Genomic DNA, 12,304 nt, shown 5'->3' on the forward strand with positions numbered 1-12,304 from the left:
AGGAAATAACAGGTGTTTGTGTATGTCTGGCCTAGAACTGATAGAGCAGGTTAGGAAAAAGCTGAGAAAACAAGAGTCTCATGCAGAGCCAGCTCTGAAGACTGAAGTCTTGTAAAGCCCCATCTAGGAAGGCCCCAGTGCAGCTAGGAGACAGTGGAAGCAAGTGTGTGGGTGAGACCAGCAGTGAGTATGGAGTGGGCCTTGCAAAGCCCAAGGATATTAACTGGAAGAGAGAGAGAACTGGCACAGCTGCTGCGCAAAGGCAGGTCATCTCTCATGGAGAAAGTAAATAAAAGTACTTCACTACTGAAATAACATCCTTAAGTGCACACTTTGATAGAGGAAGGGTCAAGTATCCCAGATGGCCTCACCAGAAAGCCATCCAAATGTAGCATGGTGACCACTACCAGTGACTTCAATTAAGAATGGAAAATTGTTTCCAAAGTGACTAGACAAGAACTGTGAGTTTTTCTGCTTTTTTGTTTAGTGATCCGACAGCTTTCAAAGCATTGCAGAGCTTTGTTTCCAGTTTTTGAAGAACAGTCCGTTTGTGCAGAGAGCTTGTACTTTCCGTGTAGGGCTGTACACAGTGCAGCTGAGAAGTGCCAGTCAGAGGGCTGCCAGTAACTCTATCAAGCTGGGAGGAGTTGGGAGCACTTTGGAATCTGTTACTTTAGTGTTCTTCATAAAGAGCCATGAATGTCTTAAGAACTACTAATATCCCTTTGCTGTTCCCTCCAAGGATATCCATATAGATATACAACCAAAATATAAGGTTTGGGATCTTTTTGGTGAAATAATCATTAGTGATCATCAGTGATGATGCTCTAGAGTGTTATAGCCTGAAAACCAGCATACATATCAAAGACAAGTATGAGTTATTGCTTCTGACCATACAGAGATTAAGAATTTCACTACTTTGCAGGAAGTCGCAGTCCTCCTATACAGATAATTTGCAGCTCAGAATTGCAAATGAACACTATCAACTGTATTGAACTGTGATGTGAATGTGAACTTTATAAACAATTTTCCTCATTCTCTCCACTCCTGTTGTGATTCCTTTGTTCAACAGTCTTTCTAGACAGTTTAATCTTCAGAGTCAATTGAAACACTCTCCTCTTCTATACCACTAGAAAGTGACAACCCCAACTATTATGCAAATAGTTGTAACACAGACCTCCCTACACTCATTAGCAGAAAAAAGTGAGGACCTCCTTCTCCCCACAACCAAGGGGGCATTTTTCATCCCAAGTTAGTTTGTCACATTAGTGGAAGACAGCTTTCATGCAAAAAGTAACTAAAGCACTTGTCTTTTATAATGGAGATGTGAGCCAATTAAATTCTGAAACAGACAACAGCACGGAGCTGTTGGAGTGGGTCTTGAGAGCCATGAAGAACAGAGGGCTGGAACACAGGTATGGAAAGGTTAGGTTGCCTGCAAAACCAAAGACTGCTCTTCAAGAACTTGAAACAAATATCAAACATGCATAGCATTCAGTTGGATTACATGCATTAATCTGCTAAAATCCTTCATTAAGTTCAGAAATTTGTTCTTTTGTAGAGGTTAAAAACATTTTCTGGCCATGAAGAACTGGTAATTAGAGTTAGTGTATGATATGATTATGGAAGTCTCTTACAATTCAAGCTTTATTAGTAAAGTGGAAACTGTATGTGTACCTACACTTAGCTGCGTTTCTGGCTCAGTCTTCAGTTCATTCGCTGCAGACTGCCAAAAATGATCCACTGACTGGAAACTCACACTTGCTTTCTGAGAGCCCTCTGTTAATAAAAACATTTAGTGACAATGGGGAAAAAAGGACAGTTATAGTATCTTCATATATCAATTAACCACTTCTAATATGATACCAGAACAGCAAAGAAGTCTTTCTACTAGTCTCCATAGGCAACTTTCACAGAAGTCACTGTCAAGCCAATACAACTTTCATAAACCGTAAGGGAACAACAACAACAAAAAAATCATCCATACTTATGAGTTCTTCCCTTCGCAATACAGTGGCAATGGATTTTCTCTGGAACCAAAATCCAGCTCCTTCCACTTCGCACAAAAGGTCATTATCCCCAGGGTACTTCTCAAAATAGTGCTTACAAGCTGAGAAGAGAAAAAAAAAACAAACAAAACACTATTAGAAACAGTATATACTCATTCTTACCTCCAGTTTTGAGGTTTATGTGAAATAAGTTAATTTGCAGTCTTCCATCAGACACAAATCATCACAGAAAGAACTGCTTGACAAAACAGCATAGTCTAAACAAACATAATTTCCTTGCTTTCTGTTACTATCATCAGCTGAAAATAAAATTTGAAGGGCTTTTTCCCCCCTTCTTCTCAAAGCACCCTCTTCAGAGTTTTACAATTTAATTTCTCACTGTCCCTGCTAATGACAAGTTTCTCTGGGCAGCTTGTTCCAGTGCCTCACCACCCTCTGAGTAAAAAATTTCTTCCTTATATCTAACTTGTGTCTACTCCCTTTCAGTAGAAAGTAAACACTACCCTGCCTGTACAGGTCCTTGTAAAAAGTCTCTATCCATCTGTTTCATAAGCCCCTCTTAAGTTTTGAAAGGCTGCAATAAGGTCTCCTCTGCGCCCTCCCCTTCTCCAGGCTGAACAAGCCTCCCTCAGCCTTTTTTTGCAGGCCCTTATCTGAATCCATTGTAACAAGTGTAATGCCCTTCTGATGCTAGGCATGCCTCTTTTAATGCACATCTCTGCTTCCTGTTGGCTTCCTGAACTACAAGTGTACCCACCAAGCTCATGTGTTGTGCTTCTACACATTCACCAGCACTCTCAAATCCTTCTTCACAGAACTACTCTCAATCCATTCACCACCTACCCTTTTTTCATCTTTGGGATTGTCCAGACACAGATGGAGCCATGTTGAACTTCATGAAGCCCACACGTACCATCTCAGGAGTGTCAAGGTCCCTCTGGACAGCATCTATTTCCTCTAGCCTATCAACTGCACCACTCAGTTTGGCATCATCCAAAATCTTGCAGAGAGTGCACTCAATCCCACTGTTTATGTCATTAAGGATATTAAACAGTACTGGTCCCAGCACTAACCCCAGAGAGGCATCTTGGTCTCCACACGGAAACTGAGTTGTGGAATGCAATTACTTGAATACAGCCATAAAGCCAACTCCTTAACCAATGAATAATCCAACCAAATCTCTCTCTCCAATTTAGAGACAAGGACCTTGCAGGGGACCATGTGAAATGCCTTTACAAAAGTTAAGAAAAGTGGTATCAGCTGTTCTTCTCTTACCCACCAACACAATCACTCCATGACTGCTCCGACAGGGAAACAGATTAGCCGTTAAATTATATTCAGTAAAATTTGTTGGCCAAACCTAGCAGGAGAAAAAAAAATTCTCCAGCCAGATCCAACAGCAAAAAGAAGTAGTTAGAGAAGCAGAAAGTTTCCAGAGGCTAAGTAGGAAGGCCAGATGAAAATGTTAACAGAAATAAGCAAAATAAGCCGGGCAGATATACAGAAAATAAGACAAGCCCTGAGAAAATGGACAAAGGAAAAACTTCCCTGAATAGTCCCAAGCAAAACTGTTTCCTGAATATGTTTCTTAGGGACATCAATGAAAAAGCCAGAAGTGGTTTCCTTGCACATTTTTTTTTCTTTGTGCATTTAAGTTAAACAGCCTAGTATGCTCATCTGACAGGACAATCTGAGAAAGAATGAATTAAATGACCTTGTGAAACTTTCAAGCAAGTACGAAAAAGATGGTACAAAGAAGATACATATAGGGAGATCATACCCAGAACAACTTAGCCCACTGTGGAAGGAATACAGCTGTAATCTGCATAGCTGTGACATAAAGTCAACAGAAATCCAGTAATTTAACCTCACACAGAGGATTAAACTCTAATCAGAAAATACTCTGCAATATTTTACAAATCAGGATTTTCAGCCTTCAATGAAGAGCAGAACATTCCACACAAACTGAGCATGTGGCCATAAATACACAGCTTGAATGCAATCATGTGATGTGAAGAAAGCACAAAGAAAATCAGAATAATAAATCAAAGGACTTGCCTTTGTACATGAAAGATGACAGTGGATACCGTAGACCAAGAGTGGTTTCAGTAAAAGATTCCACAAAGTCTTCTAACATCATGAGCCCCAGGTCTTTCCCACGACACTTCTTTCTTACAAACATTGTGTCCAGCACTGGTAGCTGGTAACAGTGAGTATGGTACGGGCTTAAAGCAGCTCCTGAATTAATAGAAACAAAAAATATCCATAATTATTTCAGTAGATTTTTAGAGTATTTTTAGAGTATCTAGATAAGGACTTAAAGACCTCATTGTGCCAGTCACTGTGAACCACATCAAAAGCAAGAAAAAAAACAAACAAGCAGAAAACAAAAATGAAAAACCACAACCCTTTCTTCTAATAAGGAAAGAGAGAGAAGCAGAGAAGCATATAGTTGCCTATAAGATATACTTGAGACTAACAAACGTGCTTCATTTTAAAAATGAGGACAGATAGTTCTATCAGTCAGATGCCCTCTGGCAAACTTGTCAAGCTCCAAGACTCTTTCCTAACCACCTGTATCTAAAGATCTCCACATGGGCTCCTCACTTGGAAAGTACAACATAGAATCAAATGTAGGTAAAATACTGGTAACACTTAGAAAAATTAGCTTTCTTTGCTGACTTGGCTCAAACTAAGTGGCAGAGAACCATAAGTATAGTAAAACAATACCACATGTACAACTATTCCCATTCTAGCCTCAAAGTACTATTTTAACTTTCACCTTGATAAGGTGAAAATAAAAAGCACAGCAATGCAAATATCATTTTGTGACCATCACACAACAGCAATTTTGACATTAAGAAGATCCCAAGACATACACCAATTACACAATGCTTCATTTCTTTAATAAGACAAACAAAAAAAATATATCAGAGAAAGGTAACAGACAGTCAAAATAAATTAGCTGGTTGTTTTCCTGTGTTTCATGCTGTACCAGAAATGTCAATATGTCAACTCAGACAGTTTAATACAGTATTTGCAAACTGCTAGAAATACAGTATGAATGTCAGATGGAGGAATTAATCTATTTAATCACCAAATGTTATTTCCAAAAAATTCAAAAACATAGTGAAGTCTAAATCAACTAGAAATAAATTCTAATTTTTAGAAAAACAGGAAAAACTACATGGAAATCCATAATATAAATGACATAAACCTGTAGCTGAACTGTAGACTCTGAAGCAATACACATGTAGAAAGAAGAAAATACCTTTCTTACCATCAAGCATAGCTGAATCTCATGTCTGTGAGCAAAGCTTTTATGCTGCAATGCTATAAAACATTTAAGTGATTGTAGAATAGGAAGCCACTTTCAGATAAATGAATTTTCAGGTTTCTTTTTTCTTAACCCAGTATCACATTTCAAACAATCCTAGATGTATAGTCCAAAAGTAAGTACTCTACAAAGAACATAAATCTCTCAAATATACCTCTCAAATATACAAATATTCTATGGCTTTCAATGTATTTTGTAGAACATGAAAAAAAAAATTAAAAATTAACTAAGAGCAACTAGCAAGAAATTTTAACTGCAATCTGGTTTTTCTTGACTTCAGGAGAACACCAACTCACTAGACCTGCAAGGCTCCTAAGGCTATTTTTCCAAATAACCTCCTTATCTCCATTCCCCATTTTCCCCTAGATCCCACAGTTCATAAGTGTTTTACCTGCAGGTTTAACAGAATAGAACCCAACAGCCTCTCCTTTTCTCCACATGATCTTAGCATAGTCATCACTGCTGTGACAAAGGAATGGGGTCTCGTTTCTCTCCATTTCATTTTTGCGATAGATAATTCGATTCAGAACATACAGAACTACCCTCTCCCCCACAGAATTCACCTAAAGAAATACAGAATAACATTTCAGAAGAGTGATCAATTCAGGTGATACACAGCAGATTTTTTATTCTTCAAACTTGCCAGCTAACAAATCTGTAAATGGAGTGAAGACAAGCAGTAAGAGCTCCTAGGTTTGAGAGCTTGGATGTACTTCCATGCCATAGCAAGTTAAGTATAAAGCACTACCACAGACCGAGTATCTTGCACAACAAGTCAATCCCAATCTATTGTCAATGTCAGTGTCAATCCCAATCCAGTGGATAAAAGCTGAGAGAAATACCAGGGTGTGTGTGAGATGGGGAACATTTTAACTGAAAACTGCTGTCGCCACAATAGCATTATGGCAGGCTCAGATTTCCCAGGCTAGCAGGTAACTGAAATCCTGAGGTGGCACGACAAAACACGCTGGGTAGCAGGATTTAGCACACTCAATCACTGCTGACACAAGTGGTAGGCAACCGGGTGCAATGCAGTGGAAAAACCAGTTGCAGCATTTTCTGTGGGACAAAACAAGAAATTCGATTCCGTTTTCTCGTCCCACAGGGTTTCTCTCACAAAAGTGATTTAAATTTACTATTATCCTAACCACTGTAAAGGAACAACAAACTGTGTTCCCTTCCCAATGCCTAAAGCTTCAGCTATCCCACCTCTAGAGATTCAGCTTTTCTTGTTGCACACCATCCTACACTTATGGAGAACATAGAAAACAGTGCAACATACCAAATTATCTAGAGTAAATCTAATACAAGATCCAAAAACTGCCCAAATTCCACCTGCAGGTAAAAATGAAGTTCCCGGAAAGACAGACGTTTCCAGTTTCAGGAAAAAAAAATCTGTATAACTACTATACACAAGTCAGTAGTCTTGACAAAGTTCAATGAACAAAAAAAGCAGATACCAAACAACTTGTTTTCCCAAACTCCATGTGTTGCCTACTGCAAAACACTAGCTCCAATGCTTCCCTATCACACAGGTTCCTTTCAATATTTTACTTTACCAGTTTCCCAATAAGACTGATATGTATTCCTATAACACAGTGCACCACAGTAAAATCCTCCAGTATAACCAAATACACTGCATTCTGAAGAGTAAGGAAAAAACATTTCATAGAATCATAGGTGTTGGAAGGGATCTCTGGAGACTATCTAATCCAACACAGGAAAGCATCCAGGTGGGTACTGAATATCTGCAGAGAAAGCGATTTCACAAACTCCACGGGCAGCCTGTTCCAGTGCTCTATCACCCTCAAAGTAAAGAATTTATTTTGCCTATTGCCTCTTTTCAGTGCTCTGCAGCAACAGGACAAGAATCTGATACCATTCATTTGGGTCCAGTACTTCAGATATTTTTAAAAATATTTAAAGTCACCTCTCAGTCTTCTCCAGGCAGAATGCATCCAGGTCTCTCAGCCTATCCTCATATGGGAGATCCTTCAGGCTCCTAATCATCTTTGTAGTGCTCCATTGGACTCTTTCTATGTAATTTTTCTTTTCTTTAAACTGGAGAGCCCAGAACTGGATATAGTACTCCAGATGCAGTCTTGATAGCACAGAGTAGAGAAAGGAAGTTCACCTCCCTCAACCTACTGACCACACTCTTTATAACGCATTCCACTTAATGATGTCCTAGCACCACTATCATGGAAATACCCTGCATACGTACTTAATGCACTGAAGTACTCTGTAAGCACTTTCACTAGAAAATTCTCTTCCCACGAGTGCCTACTCCTTTCTCCCTTGTTTTCTTACGTAAGATAGCTAACTCATTTCTGAATAAAGAGTGTATTATCTCAGACAGTAGTCAGTTGCCATCACATTCCATTATGTTGAAGGATAGAAACAAGTGCTAGGTAAACACCGTAGAACTTTACCTGCTGAAGTCCCTCTCTAGAAGAAACAGATGTTCTCAAAATGTCATCAATCGACCACCACTGGTAAGCAAGAAACAGGGCTACAGCTTGAGAGAGTCAACAGGGAAAAAAATGTTATTGATTCTTATCATTCCAAAAGAAGATATTCATTATAGCTGTCAAACAATCAGGAATACCACTATAGTAATCAAAGTAAACATCTACTACTTGGCACTAGATTAAATGCAACTTTTACTACTTTAGCACAACATTCCTGGTGTGACACATCTCCCTCGTCCCTATCCTTTACGCAACTGTCCCATTAAAATCTTGCTTTAAAAACAAAAGCAGTAAAATTAGATCCAAATTTTGTACACTATAACATACAGAAACTGCTTTTCAGAAATAAATGCTGTCCTTCACCACTGTTCTCTATTACCTCTTTTCATCACAATCTTGGCCTGCCAACGAGTATAGTGTGTGCCCATACTTTATTTCTGGGCTGTGAATGGATATAGATACTGAATGGATATAGATACTGTTCTAGAGAGTCACATGAATGTAAGAAGGCCAAATGATTAGTGTTTAGGAAGAGTTTGCTCTACGAGCATTTATGGCACACTTGGATATCATATACCTAGTATTATATGGAGGACTGTAAGGGAGAAAAGGGAAAAAAAAACACGAGGAAAAGTGAGGAAAAAAAAATACATCAGTGAGATGTTATCTTAGCCAAACTACGTCAGGAACTAAAGGTAAAAACAAATTCACAAATGGTACTGATTAATCACTTCTAATCAAAAGCTTCTAAGTTCATCAGCAAATTAATGGATTTATGAATACTCAACAAATTATTTGGAGAGGTGATGTGTAAATCCAATTAATCAAGAGACACATATTGTACTTTGATTCAGATGAGTATTGTGTTATTATGCTACACATACTGTGTATTCAACAAGTCCAGCCTTACTCTAATTAGCAGGCAAAGTTCAATCACTTGTGTACATGAATTCACAACAACAAGAATAGTATAGGAACAAGTAGGCAGTAAACAACTAATACAGAAGTCGCAAAGTTATAAGCTATGCTAGTGTGGAATGAGCAAGGGGCTGGAAAAAGAAAAAGAAACAACACGGATTAGAATCTTAAAATGAAACCTGTGAGAGAATCCTCTGGTGCAAACAAAGCAAGAACTTTGTGTGTCTGCTCTCCACCATAAAGAGGAACAAAGCCCACAGTTGACAAGCTAATAGGAATCTGAAACAAGAGAGCACAATACTTCAATAGACTCTTACTAATACAACATTAGTAAAATATACAGAGAATGGTTTAGCAAGATTAATGCTGAAAACCAAGTGCTTAATGGCTAATTATAAAAGAGAAGCATCAGATCCTAGCCATCACTTCAGACATTCTTCCTAGAAAGATTACATCACAAAAAGCTCAAACTCAAGTTCTGCAGATTCAGCCACAGTAATTTATACCATTACAGCTCTTTGCTGATTGCAGCTTACTATGCACAACTGCAGTAAAGGGTCTTTATCTGCTCCAGCTACGTAAGCTCCCAAAGCCAACAGAAGAACAAAGCAGGCAGGTAGGCACAAAAACAATCTGGCACAGCTGAACTGCTGTTTGTTAACATGAGCCCTGATGTGCCAAGGTAGAAAGGCTTGATTCAAAAGCATCTTCTTCACTAAAATTGCACACCTTTAGGAATCTCAGGTTTGCCTGCTTGATATTCCCCTCAGCAACAACATAAGAATGGTCAAATAAATCAATCTTAGGGGAGCTGATACCTTTTTGAAAATGCGTTTTGCTATTTAAATTCATGTTTTCAGTATTTTGTTAACAAAGACTAGACAGAAGTTAATGCTGTGTTAAATAGACTTTCTTTTCTAGAAAACAATTTGAAAAGGATTATAATATGCTGTATCACTAACCATGACATTAACACAGACAAATACAGGACCTGCAGAAATACAGGAAAGTACCCAAGACTGCAACTGCAATGGAGCCTTCAGCATTAACCTTTTAATCTTATACAGAATCCTCTCAGCAATCTCATCTTTCATTAAAGCTAGCTACATGCTGCTGTTTTTATTGGTACTACTAGAAATGTTCATCTAAATAGAATCAACATCATTCAAGGGTTAAGTATTTAAAATACAAAATGACATAGTCAGCCTCTGCCAGAATTACTAACAACTGCAGTGAACATTTTTCATAAAAAGAAAATAATCACTTCTGAAATCAGTGACATTTGTTAATCAAAAATTGAATTCTGCAATGAAGATCACTGGAAGAGATGCCACGAAGATCACTGGAAGAGATGCAGACCGAGGCATTTAGTTTCAGTAAATTATGAACCCCTTAACTATGCATATAGATACATTGCCTAGAATCAGTAAGTATTAACACCCAGATTTATTGCAATTACAGAATAAAACAAATAGAAATTTAGAAAAAACGATGCTTAAATACTGATATAATTCAACAGTTATAAGACAGGTATTTTTAAGTATTTTAAATCCACAGGTGTATCAAGAGAACCAGGACTAAGTTATTTGCTCATTCTTACTTTGCTATGGTCTGATAGGGATAAGAACTCAGGCTGATTTGGATCCCCGCAACGAAGTTCAGACAAGTAGTCCTCTGCAGAGCTCTCCAAGTCTTCATGAGTGTAACCATTCAACATATCCACAGGGAATGCCATTATCTTGAAAAAAAAAAAAAAAAAAAAAAGAAAACCTATCACTGGAGAACTGGAGATAGTTTGAGGGAAACAATGCATAGTCTATTACTCATAGCTATGAAAAATTAAAAACTAAGACAGATATATAATCTCCTTGGCTGCTGTCTGAAGAGACTGTTCAAATCAAGCACCGAGCATGACTTAACCTTGGCTATACAGTTTAGTTTTCCAAACAAGTACAGCCTAGGGTAATAAAGACACTGATGTCTTCAAAAACAAACTTAGTTTTGCCTCTTCTTCCTCACCCCTACTCCTCTCCACAGTACTTATGTGCCATTTCAACGGTGCAAAGTATAACCATATCTTTCACATTCAAGCCAGAGGGGAGAAAAGATTCCGGCATGTTAATTAGGATGGTGCCTATTAACATCCAGTCTGTGAAGAGTTCATGAGCCCAAACAGCGCTCAATAAGCGGAAGAGGAAGGCTTCAGTCTGTGTGTATGGGACAAGCAGGCAGAAATGTGGCAAGTCCATTCTTTCATTCTGAGGTGTGTCATTCACCTCAAGACTCACTTCTCACCAGGCCTCCTTCACACCTATCACTTCTGACTTGAAATTCAAGACAACAGAATCTAAACATCAGAGAAACTTACCGATATCTTCAACACTTGCTGGCTAGCTTGTGCCAGCCAGCATCTCCCTCCAACACTTCTGTTAGCACCTCCTTTCACATCAGCACTTATGAAAAGTCCTTCCCTACTCTTTGTTATACCCTTCAGTGCAAGTAACTCCAGCTGCAAGCCACGTGCCACTCTGCACCTCCTGCAAGAGCAGTGCATGGATGGACGGCCCAGCTGCTATCAAGAGACAGGCCAGAGCCATGGGCAGAGCTGCACAGTTGTCTTCCTTCTAACCTATGTTACTGAAGCCACAGAACAACAACAACACAGCAACAAGTGTCCAGATGGTTTCAAAGTAAGCAGCTCAAAAATAACAAGAGGAAGAAGCAGCTGATTTACTTTGGAGAGCTCGCATTTAATTATCTGAAGAAGTTGATTTGTTATGCAGAACTTCCCTACATAACTGGCCGCCCAGACTGGCTAGCAGCTGGCTATTTCCAGAATATTTCAACTGTGAACAGGATATGCTACAAGCTAGTTAAAAATCAGAGCCCCCCCAACAGACTAACAGGACATTTCAGGGAGGTGACAAGGTAAGAACTAAAGCACTGACACCACAGGAGCAAGATCTCCTTGAATACTCTTCAAGATCTTGTTGAAGTAATTTCAGATTGAAATGAATGTGAACACCTGAAAAACACTGAATTTTCCTCTTTTAAAGTCTTTCCAGGTCTACACACCTATACACAGACCCACCAGGAGCTCCTTTCATGTTAAAGCTCAAACTCCCTGAACTACAAACTAGCACCAGTTCATGGGTTTAATTTCTTCTGGAGGAACCATTCATCAAGCGATCTTCTCAGGGCTAGCAGATACAAACACACCAACAATATTTTAACACACATTTTAAACTCACAATTTACACCCGGCTGGAAGCCAGGCACCAGCAGCATTCCCCAGGGCTCAATTCCAGGGCCTTTTCCATTCCACATTTCTGTCAGTGATTTGGGTGCAGGAGAGTGCACCCTCAGCAAGTTTGCTGACTGACACTGAACTGGGGTGGGCTTTGCTTCACTAGAGGTATGAGGGGCCTTGAAGACAGCTCCCCCACACTAAGTGCATTAACAAAGCACAGCCAGATTGTCAAAAGAGAGAATTGTCCAGCTATACTTCGAGTTGGCGCAACCTCATACTTACATTGTATGACAAAAAGGATGTTAATGCATCCATCAAA

At 39.0% G+C, this 12,304-nt stretch overlaps 1 protein-coding gene across 4 annotated transcripts in view; it reads right to left on the reverse strand.

Annotated features, from left to right (window-relative positions):
* The window catches only part of FAM169A (family with sequence similarity 169 member A), a 35,659-nt gene that overhangs the window by 8,805 nt on the left and 14,550 nt on the right, over positions 1-12,304 (reverse strand). For all 4 annotated transcript variants that reach the window (XM_052700434.1, XM_052700431.1, XM_052700432.1 and 1 more), the window contains exons 2-8: positions 10,336-10,473; positions 8,915-9,014; positions 7,779-7,864; positions 5,738-5,909; positions 4,068-4,247; positions 1,988-2,110; positions 1,682-1,779 (exon numbers count right to left, since the gene is read on the reverse strand). In XM_052700434.1, coding sequence (XP_052556394.1) covers positions 1,682-1,779; positions 1,988-2,110; positions 4,068-4,247; positions 5,738-5,909; positions 7,779-7,864; positions 8,915-9,014; positions 10,336-10,470 — 894 coding nt within the window. In that variant the 5' untranslated portion in view covers positions 10,471-10,473. The remainder of the gene's footprint in view (positions 1-1,681; positions 1,780-1,987; positions 2,111-4,067; positions 4,248-5,737; positions 5,910-7,778; positions 7,865-8,914; positions 9,015-10,335; positions 10,474-12,304) is intronic.

This window comes from Tympanuchus pallidicinctus, unplaced genomic scaffold (assembly GCF_026119805.1).
Source record: "Tympanuchus pallidicinctus isolate F22 unplaced genomic scaffold, pur_lepc_1.0 scaffold4, whole genome shotgun sequence".
In the NCBI taxonomy this organism is placed as follows: Eukaryota; Metazoa; Chordata; class Aves; order Galliformes; family Phasianidae; genus Tympanuchus; species Tympanuchus pallidicinctus.